Source organism: Rhinolophus sinicus, chromosome 3 (assembly GCF_057876585.1).
Source record: "Rhinolophus sinicus isolate RSI-liver-muscle chromosome 3, RSI-T2T, whole genome shotgun sequence".
In the NCBI taxonomy this organism is placed as follows: domain Eukaryota; kingdom Metazoa; phylum Chordata; class Mammalia; order Chiroptera; family Rhinolophidae; genus Rhinolophus; species Rhinolophus sinicus.
In genome coordinates this window covers 116163807-116183881 of record NC_142503.1, presented here as the reverse complement: position 1 = coordinate 116183881, position 20075 = coordinate 116163807, and the positions used below count along the sequence as shown (strand labels likewise).

At 35.5% G+C, this 20075-nt stretch overlaps 1 protein-coding gene across 1 annotated transcript in view; it reads left to right on the top strand.

Moving 5' to 3' along the window:
- The window catches only part of LOC148758554 (uncharacterized), a 31047-nt gene that overhangs the window by 5370 nt on the left and 5602 nt on the right, over positions 1-20075 (top strand). The window contains exon 3 of the mRNA XM_088796866.1: positions 9730-9924. Coding sequence (XP_088652992.1) covers positions 9730-9765 — 36 coding nt within the window. The 3' untranslated portion in view covers positions 9766-9924. The remainder of the gene's footprint in view (positions 1-9729; positions 9925-20075) is intronic.

The window sequence follows — 20075 nt, the reverse complement described above, 5'->3', positions numbered from 1 at the left end:
GATTAATCACAGAGAAAACTCTGGAATGGTTAAATTCATCATTAAAAGAATTGGTTTGAACACTTATAAGAGGGAGCACTAATCAGTTGGAGACAGCACGGCTTCCCTAAGGAACAAGCCATGACAGACCCACCTGATTTCTTTTCCTAGAATTACTAGACTGAGCATCAGAAAAGTGTTAGACTTGGAGTTAAACACAAGAATAGCATGCAGAAGAGCCTGGTCTGTAGGAAAACTCAATAAACATTAGTTGTTGTTATTATCCTTTGGATTTCAGCCATCCATTTACGACAGCCTCCCAATGACAGTTTTGTAGACAAGACTGTGGTCAGGCGAACTGCTAGATGGATTTGTAATTAGTTATGCCAAGGATGCACAATTTGCCATGAAATTCCTTAGTTGACTGCTATTGGGCTGTGTCCAATTCAGCATATTTCCTAATAATTTGGATGAGAATATGGAGGATTACCTGATTGCATTTACAGATAACATCCAAAATGTGACATAAGATTTGGTTAGGAAGATCGCAGATGAAATTTGATTGGGTAAATGTATACGTATATGGACTGGCCTGGGGTCCGCAAACTAAATGCATAGATACGGGATGATATGACTTAGAACAAATATGAAAAAGACTTCAAAGTTTCAGGCTGTAATTTAATGATAGGAAAACAAGTGTAATCATAGTTTGGATTTATTGACGAATAATATAAAAGAAGATCATCTTTCCTTTGGTTGATCTGATCACATCACACCTCAAATACTGTGTTCAGATATGGGCATCCAATCCCAGGAGAGACACTGACAAATTAGAGACTGGAAGAGAACATTCAAGATGACAAAGCACAATACTTCCAAATTATGTTACCTAAGGTAGGCTTGAAGGGACTGGGGAAGTTTATCTGAGGAGGGAGGGTAGGCCCAGGGGAGTCCATTATATTCAAATATTTGACTGTCAAATAGAAGAGAGCTAGATTGGGAGATTTGAATTGAGACCAGTGGATGAAAGTTGTTAGGCTCTATAATAAACACACAAAAATTCTAACAACTGGGAAAGTTTCAAAGAGAAAGACTGCCGTTGGGTGTATCCAAATCCTGTGTTCCTGATCATGTCCAAGCCAGGATGGATGACCATTTTGTGGGGAAGCTTTAGAGGAAATTTAAACATTAACTGGATGGTGAGATGGGATGGTCTGTCCTCTGAGCTTTCCTTATTCATCACTTTCTTACCCGAGAAATTGCAATAGCTCTCTCCTCACTACTGCGCTGAACCCAAACTGTCTACCTAATTTATAAGAACCTCCCTTTTTCTGGCCTCCTTCAACTTATTCAACCACATCTCCATGCTTTCCCCACAGAAAGCCTCCCTGCTTTCTTTCTTAAATCTAGTATCAAAAAATACAGACCAATGCATGGAGAAAAATATTTCAGATGAGCTATTACCATAAATTCTGCAAATTTTCTAGGAAATCTAGAAAAACAATACTTCTAATATCTATAACGATTAAAAGGCAGTTACTTAAGAGACAGACAAGCATTAGATTTTTCCTAAGCCGTAGAAATACAAAACAGTACAATAGTAAGGAAGTACAAATTGAAAAACGTTGCTGAAAATAGTTATATAAAGCATTAAAGTTGATTTTGGCTTGTACTTGCAATCACCAGTCATGCCAAACTTCTTTTTTAATAATTGTTTGTTTTTCAATTACAGTTGACATACAATATTATGTTAGTGTCAGGTGTACAACATCATGATTAGACGTTTATATAACTTACGAAGTGATCACCCTGATAAATCTAGTACCCATCTGGCACCAGAGTTATTACAATATTACTGACTATATTCCTTATGCTATACTTTACATCCCATGACTATTTTGTAACTACCAATTTGTACATTTTAATCTCTTCCCCTTTTCCACCTATCTCCCTAAGCACCCTCCCATCTGGCAACCATCAAAATGTTCTCTGTATCTACGAGTTTCTTTTGTTTGTTCAGTTATTTATTTATTTATTTATTTATTTATTTATTTATTTATTTTATGATTTCACACATAAGTGAAATCATATGGTATTTGTTTTTCTCTGACTTATTTTACTTAGCACAATACCTTCTAGGTCCGTCTATGTTGTTGCAGATGGCAAGATTTCATTCTTTTCTATGGCTGAGTAATGTTCCATTGTACATATTTACCACTTCTTTATCCATTCATCTGTTGATGGACACTTGGGTTGCCTCCATATCTTGACTATTGTAAATAATGCTGCAGTGAACATATGGATGCATATATCTTTTCAAATTGGTGTTTTGGGTTTCTTCGGATAAATACCCAAAAGTGGAATTCCTGCTTTGTCTCTTATTATAGCCTTTGTTTTAAAGTCTGTTTCCTCTAGGGTAAGTATTGTTACCCCAGCTTGTTTTTTTCTATTTTCATGAAATATCTTTTTTCCATCACTCTACTTTTAGTCTGTTTGTATCTTTTGATCTGAAGTGTGTCTCTTCTAGGCAGAATATATAAAGGTCTTGTTTTCTTCTCCATTCAGCCACCCTATGGCTTTTGATTGGAGCACTTAATCCATTTACATTGACAGTAAATTGTTGATTGATATTAGTTATTGCCATTTTGTTATTTATGTTTTTGATCTTCTTTTTTTCTATCTGAAAGACGCTCCCCATTAACATTCCTTGTAATACTGGTTTGGGGATAATGAATTCCTTTAGCTTTTTCTTGTCTGGGAAGCTCTTGATCTGTCTTTTGATTCTAAATGAGAGCTTTGCTGGGTAGAATAATCTTGGTTGTGGGTCCTTTCTTTTCATCACTTTGAATATTTTGTGCCAATCCCTTCTGGCTTGCAAAGTTTCTGTTGAGAAATCAGCTGACAGTCTTAAGAGATCTCCCTTGTAGGTAACTAACTGTTTTTCTCTTGCTGCTTTTGAGATTCTCTCTTTGTTTTTACACTTTAGCATTTTAATTGTGTTCTGTTGTGGACCTGCTTGGGTTCATCTTGCTTGGGACTCTGTGCTTCTTGGGCTTGTATGTCTATTTTCTTTGCCAGGTTAGGAAAGTTTTCCATCGTTCTTTTCCTCCTTGCTCTCTCCCTTCTCCTTATAATACCACTATGATATGAATGTTGGTACCCTTGATGTTGTCCCTGAGGCATGTTGAACTATCCTTTTTTTGGATTCTTTTCTTTCTTTCTTTTTCTTTTTTTTTGCTGTTCTCATTGGGTGTTTTCTGCTACCTTATCTTCCAAATCTCTCATTTGATCATCTGCTTCATCTAATATACTGTTGATTCCCTCTAATGTATTCTTCATTTTAGTTATTGTATTCTTCATTTTTGACTGGTGCTGTTTTCTATGTTTTCTATCTCCATTTTTATGTGTCCTATCTCTGTTGAAGTTCTCTCTGAGAGCATCCTTATAACTGTGTTTTGAACTTTGCATCTGATAGATTGCTTGTCTCCATTTTAATTCTTTTTCTGGAGCTTTGTTCTGTTTTTTATTTCATATATATTTCTTTGTCTCCTCATTTCGGCTGCCTCCCTGTGTTTCCATGTATTAGGTATAGCTGCCAAACCTCCTGGTCTTAGTAGAGTGGCCTTAAGTAGTAGGTGTTCTGTGTTGCCCACTGGCACTGTCACCTGGTCCAGGTGCTCCAGGTTAATTGTGTGGGTTGTGAGTGCCCTCTTGTTGTAGTTGAGCCTTGATTGTTGTTGGCACGGCAATGGAAGAGATTGACCCCCTGGCTGACTTGTTGTGAGAACTGACGGTGCCACAGGAGGAGCTGTGGTGCAGGGGCTGACCCTACTGAGCAGGATTGACTTTAGCGGGGCTCTAGTGACTGCCCAATCTGTCCTTTGGGTGTGTCATTTGTGGAGGTGTTGGGTGGTGCTCTGATGTGGTCTGAAGCTGGCCACTGGGTGTGTTGGTTCTGGTGCCTGTTGGGAGGGGCTCTGGTGCAGGGCAAGGTCAGCTGCTGCCTGTTCTCCATTCAGGGCCACTTGGTATGAGCTACAAAGTGATCTGCAAGTGATTGCCACTTGTGCTGGGCTTGGAAGTGCCTGGGAGAAGCTAAGCTGTAAACTGAGGCCAGCTGCTACTAGTGCCAGGCTTAGGGCTGCTTAGCAAGAGGAACATGGCATACCAAAATCAGATGAGGATTGTTTGAAGTTTGTGAACCTTTGAGAGATTTTAGGAAAGTCGGCAGCATGGGTCAAGACAGGCCATTTGTATGGAAAAGCTACTGGAAATGGCTTTAGTGGGCCTGCTACTTGGATGGAATGGGGTCTCAGGCAATCACCAAGGTAGGGTGAACTATGATAGCCAGATTGATGGAGACTCAGATATGGTGCCTACTTGCACCAGTGTGTGCAGGCTGGGTAGAGGGAAGGCTCAAAAAGGAACAATTGCTCTTCCAGCACTCCTGTCTGGGAGAAAGTTCCCCCTCCTGCCCTAGCCCTACAGCCAGACAATTCAGTTCCTTTCCGTTTGTCCTTGACACATTTTGAGCTGCTGTCCCAGTGCTGGAGCTTAGAGCAAGGGAGTCCATCAGCAGTAAGTCTGTGTGTGGGCCCTGTAATAGCAGCGCCTGAGCCTCCTCCGTCTCACTCAGTCACAATTTTTGCTGGTTTTCACAGCCACAAGTTATGGAAACTTCTCTTCCCAGTACTGGACCTCCTGGGCTGGGGAGCTTGGTGTGGGGATGGGATCCCTCGCTTCTTAGTGGGGGAGCCTCCACAGCCAAGATATCCCTCCAGATTGTTATCCCTGCCACATGTGGGTGTTGGATCAGCTCATCGTTCTGCATCTCCACCCTTTTTACCAGCCTCCATGTAGCGTCTTCTGTATATCCTTAGTTATAGGACTTATGTTCAGCTAGACTTTAGGCTGTTCTCAGTGGTGGGTGTAATTTAGTTGTAATTTTGATATGGTTGTGGGAGGAAGCAAGCACAGCATTTATCTACTCTGCCATCTTTAGTGGAACTCTCATGCCAAACTTTAAGAGACTAAGGGTAAGTCCTATTAAAAATACCAATCAAGAAAAGTATATCTATGGAGGAAAAAATCTTTTATTTTTTATGTAGTAGTTTTAAATAAATGTAGTACTAATATTTTTATTGCTGTGAATATGTGTATGTAAAAATTTAGAAAGGGATTTAGAGGAAAATATCAACTCACCTTTAGGATTTATATTTTGTTATAAAATATACATAGAAATTAAAAGTTTAAATATAAGATGGACTATAAATATGAAAGATCTAATTCTCATGTTACAACTTTCCTTATCAGCACAGTTTTATATTTTTTTAAAGGTGAAATCATCAGAATTGTTGCAGATCAGAGGAGAAGAAGTTAAGCGAACACAAAAAAGTAAATTAGGAATTCCACCAAAAAGAAAGCCTACAAAATCTCTGCGGGATCAAAAACTACCTAAGATGAAGTAACTTAAGTTTACAAATGTTACCGTCTGAAAGAGGTTCTGTAGTAGCATTGATACCTGAAGATGCATTTTTAAAGGAAAATTAAATGTTTTAGAAGTTCATATGTGAGATCTAAGTTAAACCTTCTCACAGAAGAGTTGGTGGCAGATAGTACAGTTAGGATATGTATATTGTACGCCGTACTTCTTTCTATTCCTTTTTTTTAATTAGTTTCAGGTGTACAAAACAATATAATAGACATTTATCATTTATATCCCTCACACAGTGATAACCCCCCTCCCCCATCTACTACCCCTCTGACATTGCCTACAGCCATTATATTTCCACTTTCTCTATTCCTAACTATTCCTATTTTTGACCAAGGTACTTGGTTTAATGACCTAACAATAGCTAGAATAAAAATAGCTTTTTGTGAGACTAAAGAAAACTAAATGTTAACATGTTAGATTTTAATTTTTTCAATTACTGCAATGTCTAATTAGGATTAACTGCTTATTACATTGGTTAATTTTGTTATTATACAATAAAATAAAAGACAACCCAACATGAAATGTCCGGAGGCCAATAGAATTGTTTGTTTAGATGGCTTTTTTCCTCTACTATCATTTCATGTTTCATCTCCCCCCACCACATTTTTAATAGAGTTTCTTATTATACAGCAGTGTAACCACAGTTTTGAATAATAGTGTGTAAATGCAGTTTATATGTGTGGGTTGATCTTCTGTCATTTCTCTTGTTGAGACAGATTTTCTCCTTATTTCACCACTCGGTTTTTATGGGTTGTTTTATTCTAGATTCTTCTTCATTTAACTCTTTATAGGGGCTTAAAGAAGCTTTAATTATTAGCTTTTGTTGTTGCTTAGGGCACTGAAAAGTGTGCTGGACCTGGAAGACAACCTTTTTATGGCCAGCCTAAACTTTGTAAATGGATATTACTCACAATTTAGTAGCTGAGAACAGACTCATGTGAAAAGAATTCCAAAGTTTATGAAAGAGTCAAATTGGCATTTAAGTGACCCTGTACGTGCCATTGCTTATCTGCATTGCTTTAAGCTCATTTAGTTAGCAAGATTATGTATTAAAACAAATAGTGACAGCAGACAACAAGTATTTTACCTTCAATAAATAGTTACTGTCAGATTATCAATGAAGCAGAAACTTCTTGATTTTTTTCCCCCCAAAACCTTGCATTTAGTGCATTAAGCAAAGTAGCATGGCCACACACAGAGTCAGAGTCTTTTCTTTTTTATGTCTTAGTGTTTCAAAGAATGACAAATAGTCCTGTTTAAGGAGAGTATGCTATAAAAACACACAGCCTTTCTTGAGCATGCCAAAAATATTTGTAGATCTTTTTGATATATATAGTTCTGTCTTAATTCATTAAAACTGAAATTAAAAATTTCCATTAGAGAGAAAAAAGAATGAGATGCAGAGTAATAAAAATCTGATATGTAAAAAAATTGTAAAAGAGAATTTTGGAAAAATGTTTCTGAAAATCTTTTGTTCCCTGCTCCTGTCTCCTTAATCGATTTTTTCGTTTTTGCCAAATTTTCTTACCTGTGAGTAGCCCCCAGTATTAAATTGTTTTCTTGAGATTTGAGCCATCTTTTGATAACATAGTGTTTTTTAGCTCAATAACCAAGGGAGATTCACTTACACATTTATGTTATTAGAGTGTGTTGGAAACATAGTAATTCAGATTGGCTGTGAAGCTTTTTTAAGGAAAAAAATGTAATGTAATCTCATGTACATTCCACTAGCCGGGACCTGTCCCAAACCATGATGAGTAAATGAGCTTGACATCAGAGCTCACCTTTTACTTTCCTCTTTTTTTCAGTCCTTTTTTAGGATCCCTACTTCCTGGACACCCATTTTTACCCCTCCAGTTAGGTCTGTCTGTCTCAAGCGTTTCCAAATGCATTAGATTTACCTCTCTTATCCTCCTCCACTCAAACATGTTCAAATTTCATGTCCCTCTTTTTGGGCCCTGTGCTGTTTTGGAAATGACATAAACCACTCTTTGTTAATGATTAATATACATATCGTGCCTAGCAACTTGTTAGGTGATGTGCGGTGAAAAATTTTAACAATAGCCATAAAAATAGGACAAGTATTTCTTGAGAGTTTCATAGAGGGACTTGTTACCAATTCTTAGAAAGGCAAAAGTTAGGGATTTTGATTCTCATTTTACAGAAGATCTTCAGAGAGAGGTCAGTGATATAGTTTGCAAGTGTTAGAACTAAGATTCTCATTCAGGCCAACTCCAACGTCTATATTCTTTATACTATGCTACTATCGAGACACATAGAGCGTTTGGTGGACAGACCTGCATTAATTAACCCGTGATAGATAAAAGGTCAGAGTGGATGCCACAAGAATAGGGCAGTGTATGAAAAGAGATTATTTGTAAAAAAGAAGAAAAAAATTACATTTTGCAGAGAAGTTAGTCTTGGAGATGTTGTTTGAAGGATGTTTAGACGTGGACAAAAGGATAGGCAACATTCCATTCATAGCTGAAGGAACTGACAGGTCTTGCTGACCCTGTGAATTTTTCTGGAGACTGATAGTAACACTAGCATCTGCCACGTGAGAAACACTATTTTAAAAGTATTCACTCCTTTCCTTCTTAAAGTCATTTTATCTAGAATGTATTAATGTTGTTATTCCCAATTTACTGAGGCATAAAGAAATTAATTGACTTGCTTATGACCACGTGATAATTTTAAACAGGATTTGAACAGAGGCAGTCTGACTCTACTGCACTCTACACTCATAACCACTATATTAGAAGTAGGGTCAGATGCTAGGAGCTTTGAAACTCAAAGAAAGGAAGTTAGATGGCTGCAGCAAGTAACAAAGAGTCATTGTGCTGGGTAAAGGAGTGTTTAAAGATCCATGTGATAGAGTTTTGCAGGGGACAGTGCTCAATCCAACTGGCCTTAGACCCTTCCTCATGCAGGCTGAGGTGATGAGGACCTTGACTGAGTTGGATGTGAGGATGGAGAAGGCATACACCTGGGCAGCCGTGTGCAGGGGAGAAGCTCAGCTTTTCATTGGATGTGCGGGTGAAGGAAAGAGGCATTGAAGATAGCGCCAATATTTTATATCTTGACGATGAGGACTCTAGATGAAATTTGGGAATTCTTAGCACGGAGGAAATAGCTGAAACTCTGACGCTGATTTTTTCCAATGTACAAAGAGAAGTTCAATCTTAGAAACCATACCCAGTTGAGGAGATGGAGGAAGAAAAGTCAGTGACTGAGTCAAATTATGTTGAATTTGAGAGGCAGATGAAGAGCTGGGATACGGCAGGCTTGAAAAAACTCATGGAGGAGAAGCAACTTCAAGAACGATCATCAATATTATTGTCGGTGGCTTGGAGGTCACAGAGAACACAATCTAAATGCCTAAGGTTTATTTGATTTGATTTGATGAAAAGGCCATCATTTGGTGAAGAGTATAACTTTAGTAGGGAGGTGGGGATGAAGTAGTACTGGGTAAGGGCCACTTCCACCTTAGGGTCATTAAGAGGCATTAATGGGGAAAAGAAGTTGGCTTTAGTCACAAGCATTGTATTTAGATCCTAATAGCTCCTCACTCACTTTGTGACTTATCTAAATAAGCCTGATCCACTATGAGGATAATACTATCTCCCATATAGGTTCATTGTGTGAGTTTGAATGTGTGTAAATCACCTAGCAGAGAGTCTGGAACATAGTAGGTGCTCAAACAGTATTTGCTGATTCGATGGTAAATGACACTGGGGATGAAGAAAGCAGATCTTTATTTCTCTGCTTTGGAGAGGCAGGAGAAACAAGTTCTAGGATAGTGGGAAGGGAGATACCACATGAACTGAGAGAGACCCAGGATTCCACTGGTGCCAGTTAATGGACAATGTACTATATTGTTCTAGTTCTTCAGGGACATTAGCATTTGAACAGAGTTGGATATGGTGTCACTGACTGAGTTACAGAATTCAAGAGAGAAGAGGCTTGTGGTGGGATGATAATGAGTTTGCTTTTAGATCTGTTGCTTCTGAGGTATCTTGAAGACACAGAGGTTGATATATTCCCCAGGCAGTTGGATATATGACTTCAAAGATTCAGTCAATGGCCTGCCATTGTGATTTTAAATCTGTCATAAATCATTATTATAGTTTTAAATCTCATCTCTTGCATACAGACATCCTTGTTAGGGCCTGAACTAAACTGTCACTGTAAATGCATTTTATATCGAAAGAGCACATAATGTTAAAAGAAGCCCCCTTTTCTTTTCCTTGTTGCAGAATTCCGCAGGACTACCCCACCCCTACCCTTCATGACCTGTGCACCACCGTCCCAGCCCGGGAGCTGCCAGTTGACTTGTGCCTGGCTTCCCGGGTGTATCATACAGCCGACAGAAAGGGCCACAGTGCTCTGCTTGACCTGTTTGGAGATTCTGTCTTAGACTATCACTCTATAGCCGAAGAGCAGAGAGACAGGTAAGAGTTCCACTGGTAATTTTGGTTTAAACTAGATTGACACTGGCAACAAAATTCTGCCTTTGAGGTTTCGATTTTGAAGACTGGGTTCTGTTCTTGGACACCAGAGAGGAGCAGTTTTTGTCCTCTTCCATTTCTTCCCAGTCTAGGGAAGACATACACAGTCTAGGTCGCTGTCTTCATTTCCTGTTATTAACGTGAACCACGCCCTATCATAAGGTAACTTTACTTTAGTGAGTTATCATTCCCAAAGGGTGTCTCATTTGTGCTTCATAACATAACAACTCTGTGGGTACAGATATGGAAATTGAGGCTCATAAAAACCAAGCAACTTCGCCAGGCTTATACAACTGAGAGAATCACAGATTTGGGACTTGATGCCAGTCTTTTAGGTGTCACTGTCATTGGGCATACTTGGGTCCCAGCATCACGTACAAAAACCGTTGCCTCTGGAGTTTCTTTCATTTCTCTCTGTGTCTCACTTTCTGTTGAATCTGAGTATTCTTTTGTGGAGAATATATAATTTATAGCATCCTTAAAAGAGAGGAGAAAAGCGAAGGGGGCCAACATTTATTTAGCAGTAAGTATTCTTCTGCCACTGTGCTGTGTGCTTTGCACCTTTCCCATTTAAATCTTCAACTGTATGGGAAAAGCCATAATTTCCATTTTATTCATGAAGAAGCTTTGGCTCCATAATATCAGGATTTTTGCCTAAGTTCTTAACTCTGGTAAATGATTAGAATCCACATGTATCTAACTTAGTTTTTCACAAACTTTTATTATCACTCCCTTAAGGAGACTTTCTAGATAATTTTTTTCCTAATCTCCCTTTCCCATTATATTTTAATACCCCAGATATACTATACTTCTGTTTATATCAATATAAAATATTATTTTAATATTTTAAAAGATCACTTAATTTCACTGTCACAAAATTATTAGTAACTTACCCACTCTTTTCATGGCATATTTTGAGCTTATTTACTCAAACTTGACTTTTAATAAAAATTGTAACACTTTACTGCCTTCTTTCATGGTTTAAAATCATCTGGTTTCCCTGTGTTTAACAATCACAATGAGATTCAATTTGAATCCCTGAAGGAAGGTCATTCTCATGTTTATTTTCTGTTTAGACAAAAAGATTTTTTTTGGATTTGTTTGTTTTTATAATTTTATACATCTAAGTCTTTTAGTTTTAATCCGGCAAGTCAACGTTTGCTAAATTAAAAAATATATATATATATGTGAAGAATTTTGGAAATGTCATAACTGCTCCAGTATCTGCCAGAAAGTTGCAGTTCCATATGATATTCTTTGGAATGTTTATTAAGAAGCCTAAAACTGAGAGAGAAAAAAAGACCTAAACATAATCTAGTAGTTATGAAACTACTATTTTGAGTCATTTCTATTAGCAATCTACAAGCAAAGCATCATTTTGAGGAGTTACAGCTTCTATTAGCCATGCAAAGTGTTAAAAATAGTGGTTTCTTTCTAATTAGATTTTTTTTTTCTTCAAGTAGATCTCACTTTCTTTTTCCAAGAGAGTCAATAAATGTTCTATTTGATGATGATAATTCTTGGCAATTTGTACCTAAGTACCAAACAAGAAGTTAATTTAAGTACTGAATATTTAATTCTCTGGCATCCATCTCTTGAGGATTACCTTGCTAAACATAGCTTAACCTTTTCAAAATATATCTGTCTGACGAGCCTACAAGTTCAGAGGAATGTATAATTTTTTTCTGCACTAATAAGTGTTCCCAAGAAAGGTAATTGTAAACAGAAAATGAATACCTTTTCACTTTGTGACTTTTTTTATTTTTCTGTGCAATGAATAGTTAACTACAAAGCACAATAATACTCTTTGTTGTATAGGTTTATAGTTTTTATAGTTTTTGTATAGTGTTGTAAAGTTTTAATGCTTTCCTAATTCTGCATATAATAATTATTATTTGTGGCAAACACCAGGGATATTTTCATGGAATAGAATGAAAACATACTTGAGCTTATTTAAAATAACAAGGTACTGTTAAAATTTAAGTTTATTTTGCTAAATAGCAATTTTGATGAGAATTATAAAAATATTCTATTTTGTTCATATTTTTGCTTTTAAAATTTCTGTATTGTAAAGAGAAATTTATAGACATTTAGTCAGAATTCTTAGCATGTTATTTTAGGTTTTGAATTTCAAAATAAGGGAAATCCTTAAAAGTGTTTAAACATCTAGATTGATGTTAACAGTTTGGTGAACAGCTTTCTGAACATCTCTTATATACGCATGTGTTTAAATCATGTATGGCATTCTATGGATGGATCTTATTCACTCGAGGTGTTAACATTTAAATTATTACATATTATTCACTAACTTAATCAAGCTGCAATGTAAAAAAATTCCTAGGCATGGAATTATTTATTAAACTTTCTATTAAAAAAATTTTTTTTAAGTTTATTGGGGTGACAATTGTTAGTAAAATTACATAGATTTCAGGTGTACAATTCTGTATTACATCATCTATAAGTCCCATTGTGTGTTTACCACCCAGAGTCAGTTCTCCTTCCATCACCATATATTTGATCCCCCTTACCCTCATCTCCCACCCCCCTCCCCCCTTACCCTCTGGTAACCACTAAACTATTGTCTGTGCCTATGAGTTTTTGTTTCTCATTTGTTTGTCTTCTTCTTTTAAAAATTTTGATGCCTATTACTGGACTTCTCTCCAGAAAAAATATACCAATTTCTACTCCTACCAACAAGTTATGACACTATTCATTTCCTGTCACCCTTGTGAGACAACTAATTTTTAATCTTCTCGATTTTTTTCTAATCTGATGAGGAAAAATATCTTTTTATTTTTTTAATTTATTTTTATAAGGTTGAGCACTTTTTTAGATGTTTCTTGGCTATTTGTTTTTCTCCTTTTGAGAATTACCAGTTCATGTTCTCTTGAGCTGTCATTCATCTTTTTCTTACTGATTTATAAGTGATCTTTTAATATTAGATTTTAATTATCTGTCATATAGTGTAGACTTTGTTTTACTTTGCTGTTTACTTTTTAGTGTGTTTATGGTGTTTTATGCTATACAAAAGTTTTAGTTTTTATGTAGTAAAAATTAGCAATCATTTTCTTTATTTGTTCTAGTCTTGGTGTCATTCTTGGAGCTTTCCTACACTTAAATTGAAATGTATTTCCTCATATTTTCTAGTAATTTTATGGCTTTCTTTTAAAAAGTTAAATCTTTGATCCATCTGCAATTAATTTGACAAAAGGACTAAGTATTATTGCTTTTTCCCAAATGACTAGCCAATCGCATATCATTTATTCAATAAATCCACTTTTCTTCTCTAGTTTGAAATACCATCTTTGCATACCTTAAATTCCAGGGTGTTGTTGAGTCTATTTATGGACTTATGTTGTATTTCATTGACTTGTCTATGTAAAATGGCTTGTGTATTTTGTTGATCCACCATTAATAAAGAGAGAGTTGGCAAAAATGCCGTCCTACAAAAACTGGTTGACCTTCTCAAGTCAGGTAGCCTGTATAGCCAGCTTTCTGGTGTAAGCAGTACTTAGGCTGAAGATCAGCAGACCTAACCCTCAACTCAGCTTTAAATTACAGTGAAATTCCTAGTCATGTTAAAAAAACATGTGGACAGACTGTTAGTTCCATACATTAAAACAATAGCAGCTACAACAATAAATTGGAAAACCAAAGGTTAAGTGTCAGAATTCAATGTTTAATTTCATTTATTATTTTGCTATAAAAAATAATAAAAATACAACATTTTAGCAAATATGCAAGAAAATGCCAAGAAGAAAAACAATTATACAAAATCTTGTCATCTAGAGATAATACTGTTACATTTTAAGTATATGATTTTTAGACTTTACTGTATGCAAATAAATCATATAGAACAGAACTGGGATGCTATTTATTACATAATGTTTTGTAATAATCTGTTTTTAAAAATTTATTATGTTGTAATTATCTTTCCGTGTCAAGAAATACAGATCTGACTAGTCACTGAAATCAATCAGCAAACATTTTTTTGTGTGCCTACTATGTGGCAGGCATAGAGTTAGATACTAGAGTAGCAGCTGCAAACAAGAGAAACATAATCTCTGCCCTCAAAGAACTTGGAGACTAGCAGAGAAGAAAGGTGATGAATTAATTATTGTGAATATGACAATCAGTATGCAGGTGTGCAGGGTGCTATGGAAACATGGAAGAAGAGTTCCTCATTATCTTGGGAGGTTTGAGGAAATGATACTTAAATTGAAACCTGAAGAATGAATAGAAGATAGCTAGGAGGAGGGGAAAGAAAATTTTTTAGGGTCTTGCTACTCAAAAGTATAGTTCATAGACTAGCAGCACCAACAGCATCTGGGAACTTGTTGGAAATGCAGATGGTTCTTATGCACATTGAAGTTTAGGAGTCCTTGCTGTGGACAGTTGGAACTCATCTGAGAATTGGAAGGAAGGCCAACGTTAGAGAACAGGAGGAGCAGTGATGCAATTGAGGCTGGAGAGGAGGCAAGAGTCGGTTGTGTAGGATTTAATAGATGCCCTGTATGTATATGTTAGGGCGTGTGTGTGAGGGCTTGGGGGAGAGAGATTCTCATTCACAGTGTACTGGGAAGCCATTGATTGGGTTTTTTTGCGGAAGAATGACATAATTAAACTTGCTTTAAGATATTACAGTTCTCATCTTGACTTTTCAGTAGCATTTGGCACACTTGCATTCCCTATTCCTTACAACACTTTTATTCCTTGACCTTTGCGATCACATTCTTTCCCGGTTCTCTTCCTGCCTCCCTGGCTATGGCTTCTCAAGTTTCCCTTGTTCCCTTCACCTCTCGACTTCAAACCATCAGAGTGCTCAGGGCTTATCCTTGGACCTCTTTTCTCCCCTACCTATACTCTCAAGGTGATCTTATCCAGCACCATGGCTTTAAATACCATCTATATGCTGATGACTATCATTTACTAAGATAAATGCATAAGGATGTTCATAGTCCTTATAATAACTAAAAGCTGGAAACAACTTAAATATTCACCAAAGGAAGACTTTCTGGTACATCCAATGAAGGGATGCATTGCAATCACGATAAGAATGAGGCAGATCTCTGTGAGCTGAAAGGAGGTATAAGTAAATATGTACACTGATATGTGATTATATAAAACAATTTTGCGTGGAAGGAAATTCAAGAAGCTCTTAATCGTGGTCCTTCTGTTTTCATTGTAGATTGTACACTAAATTCATGCAAAGTAAAACTTACTTTGTCTTATTTTTTTGCTTTATTTATATGGTTTATGTTTGTCCTTCCTTTTAATCCTTCTTAGTTGTGTCCCTTGTAGATTGCATAGACTTGAATTTTTTTTTATTTTTTTTTCAATTAAAATTTATTGAGGTGACAGTGGTTAGTAAAATTCTGTAATACATCATCTATATATCACATTTTGTGTTCACCTTTATTTACGGTGGCCAAGACGTGGAAACAACCAAAGAGTACTTCAGTAGACGACTGGATAAACAAGAAGTGGTATATATACACAATGGAATACTACTCTGCCATAAGAAAAGATGAAACTGCCATTTGCGACAACATGGTAGATCTTGAGATTATTATGCTAAGCGAAATAAGTCACACACAAAAAGTCAAGAACCATATGATTTTCACTGATATGTGGGATGTAAAACTGAAAGCAACAAAAGAACAAGACAAATAAATAAACAAAAACTAATAGACACAGATAATAGTTTAGTGGTTACCAGAGGGTAAGGGGGGCGGGGGGATGGTAGATGAGGGTAAACAGGATCAAATATATGGTTGGAAGGAGAACTGACTTGAATATTTTTTAAGCCAATCAGAAATTTTCTTATAATAGGTTGGATCACTCATATTCATTTATTGTCATATCAGATGTACTTGGTATTATTCTTTTCATCTTATTTTGTGTTCTCTCTCTCTTTTTTGCTTCTTTGCTTTTCCTATAATCTGTCATAGTTGTTAACATTTGTCTATGTGTTTTTGTTTGTGTATCATTATCTGATATCTAATGTTTTAAGATAGAAATCTGAATCTGAAGCCAGCTTGTTTTTATTTACATGTGATTTGTTTCTCCTCCACTCCTCCTAGATGCATATAGGATTTAAAATTTTGCCTTAAATTAAATAATTTCACTAGCATATGTTTGGGAGTTGATTGCTTTTTAACTAATATTTCTTGGTAAAGGAAAGCCCTTTTATTATACAAATACAGCTCTTCCGTTTAGGACTTTTTCTGTTTTATTTGAGTAGAGTTTCCGTTCTGTTTATTTGGTGCATTTCTCCAGGAATATCAATTAGCCACATATTGGATCTTCATTATCTAGCCTCTACATTCATCATCTCTTTGCTCACATTCATCTCTCAAACCTTTGTTCCACATCAATGGTTTCATTTTCTGAGTTGTAAATTTTAAAAATTCCTTCTAACTATCATTTAGATGCTGCTATGGCATTTTTCTTATTTTTTTATTAATTCTATCAACCTCTTAAGAAAATCTAAGTCTTACCTGAACTTTTAATTATTCCATGAAAGCATTAAAAAAATTTCCTTGACAAAACAAAACAAAACAAACCCTAAAATATTTTTTTAATTTCTATAATAAGTCTTTTTTCAAAAGGATGTTTCTTCACATAACTTTTTGAATGATATATTTCTTTCTTATACTTTGCCAACTCCTTTCATAGAACTCATATTTGATTTTTCTGTGTACTCATCTTTGAATGAAGTTAGGTCTTTTCTGCTGCCCAAATTAATATTGAATAGATATATCTGGCATTTCTTGATTGTTCATCTTGGAGACATTAGAATATTACTTTTAGATCTTAAGTAAGAGAACTAGAAGATGCAGGTTTATAATACACTAATTTAGTCATTTAGAGTCTTGAAAGACATTGGGAGTGGAATGGGGCAGGATCTGAAAATTTTGCCTCTGCAATTTTTCTCTGTGATCATTAAAGCTATTGTAGTAGAGGATGACCTTTTACATGATATATGATAAGGATAATTCTAGCCTTTTTTCTGTGCATGCACATATATTATATATACATACATTTTATAAAAATGACATTAAAGATGTTGTTTTGACAGTTTATATTCATTTGAAGATTTTTATTTTAAAACTGAAAGAGTATTTTTGACTTACTCTCTCTACTTCTTATAGTTTACAAATCAACTATATAAAATGCGCTTCCATTCGAAAGATTTTGATCTGAACCCTCCAAATAAGGTGGTGATATTTGAATAGGAAAACAGAAAATTATCTATTCAAAAATGCATTGAGGTACATTTATTATATAATTTAGTATTAACAACAACTCTGTGTAACAGATAAAACCGTACCATTTCCCAAATGAAGAAAATGTAGTTCAAACATTAAGTATCTAGTCTACATATATAGAGCTGGTAAAAGCTAGAACCCAGGTCTAGCTGATTCTAAATGTAGTTTCCATTATATGCCACTGTTTTGTGAACTTATAAAGACCTGCCTCTTTTTTTTTCTCTTTATGCTTCATTTTAAATACTCATTCTCATCTTGTCATCAGAACCAATCCTAGTATAAGCTAGGAAGAATCTGAGGAGCTCTAGTTGAATATTCTGAGATACGCATATTTTACTCACTTTTGGTGTTTTGTATTTGATCCATTGTGACCAATTTTGGAAGCAGAGTTGTTGCTTATAATAGGGTGAGTGTTCTAGCTTATATTGCTTGTTCCCTCTTAGGAAACTGAAATCCTGTTTCTGAGTCCTAGGCCAGGGCCGGAGCCTTGATATCTATGGGAGACTTCCCTGATGTTAATTGCTTAATTACTGAAAGCTTTCATGAAATACTGCCTGGCTTCGTAGTCCCCATCACTGGTGCCCCTAACTAGAATGTGACATTGCCCCATGTTAGACCTTTCTGATGCCACTTGTAGTGCACCGCCACCACCTGTGATCTGTCGTACTGCATTTGGAATATTGTGTTCTGTCTTCTGCTCTATATTTCCTTCCAATGTGAGTATCTGGAACTGATTTTTTCCCACCATCCTCCATTTCCTGCATTGTCTGCTATTTCTCAACGGTCAGGTCTAATCCTGCCCTGCTTCCGCCCCTCTACCCCTTATTTGGACTTGGTCCTTGTTTCGTAATCCAGGCAATGACCCAAGATAGTATGCCAAAACACATAAGACTTAATCCTTGTTTGAGGTCTAGCTAGTGATATGTGTCACAGAAGCACATATCGGAGCCATAAGAGATCTCAGCCTTCCTCTAGCTTAACCGTCTCATATTTATGGATGAGGAAACTGAGGCAAAATTTTGCTTCCCAATACACAGTTTTTGGCAGAGTTAAAACTATAATCAATAGTAACCTCAATTAGATTTATATCTATTTTCAAAATAGCCCCTATCTGAGTTTTACAAATACAGATTGGGATGACAAAAGTCATTTCAGTATGCACTATTAATGTTTGACAAAATATTAGATTAGTATATTTTTGTTTTTATATGAAAATACCAAAAAAAGAATTGTTTGGACATTAATCTGACTTCATAACTGCCAATATGCGAAAGCTAGAATTTTTTTTTAAACAAAGCAATATCATTCCACCAGATGTCACTGTTTGCATGTAGCAATGAATTTAACAATGATTAAAAATAAACCCCCTCCCTAATTATATTTTGTTTAAAAAAATTATAGTCACAGTCTTATTCCTGTTTAGATTGATCATTTTATTAAGACTACATTTCCTGAATTTTTTAAAAAAAATTCAAAGTATTCATTACCACTGCTGCAGCTAAATACTATACTAAAGAAAATTATTTGTAGATAGCATCTTCAAGGTGAACTCCTAAAGTCTTTTCTAGATCTAGCAATTTGCTTTTTAAACAATATTATGGTAAATTACTATTTTCTAAATTTTAGATTTTGACCAAGTAAGTAGGTTGTGAAATCAATTTAAGTAGCTTGCATAACACTTAAAAAAATGATGTCTGGAATAGAATACTTTAATTACATGTAAGTATTGGTGAAATTTTTGTATATGAGCACTCTTTAAAAATAATCTTTTATTTTTCAATTACAGTTAACATACAATATTATATTAGTTACAGGTGTACAGCATAGTGATTAGACATGTGTATAACTTATGAAATGGTCATTCTGATAAACCTAGTACTCATCTGACACCATACAGAGTAATTACAATATTATTGACTCTATTCCCTGTGCTATACTTACATCTCTATGATTATTTTGTAACTACCAATTTGTACTTCTCAATCCCTTCCACTTTTTCACTTATCCCGCTCAGCACCCTCCAAGTTGTCAACCATCAAAATGTTCTCTGTATTTATGAGTTTGCGTCTGTTTATCTTGTTTTTTAGATTCCACATATAAGTAAAGTCGTATGGTATTTGTCTTTCTCTGTCTGACTTATTTCACTTAGCATAATAACCTCTAGGTCCATCTATGTGGTTGCAGATGGCAAGATTTCATTCTTTTCTATAGCTGAGTAATGTTCTATTGTATATATGTACCATCCCATTATCCATACATCTATTGATGGACAGTTAGATTGCTTCCATATCTTGGCTATTGTAAATAATGCTGCAATGAACATATGGATGCTTTTCAAATTAGAGTTTTGGGTTTCTTCGGATAAATACCCAGAAGTGTATTACTGGGCCTCTTTTTGTCTCTTGTTATAGCCTTTGTTTTAGTCTACTTTGTTTGATATAAGTATTGCTACCTCAGTTTTTTTGGTTTTGTTCCCATTTTCATGAGATACCTTTTTCCATCCCTTTATGTACAGTGTGTGTGTATCTTTTGATCTGAAGTGAGTCTCTTGTAGTAAGCATAGTAGGGGCCTTGTTTTCTTATCAATTCAGCTATTGTACGTCTTTTGATTGGAGCATTTAATCCATTTACATTGAAAGTAATTGTTGATAGATATGTAGTTATTACCATTTTATTATTCCTATTTTGATTGTTTTCTTCTTAAAGAAGTCCCTTTAACATTTCTGTAATACTAGTTCGGTGGTAATGAATTCCTTTAGCTTTTTCTTGTCTGAGAAACTTGATTCTAAATGATGGATTTGCTGAGTAGAGTGATCTTGGTTG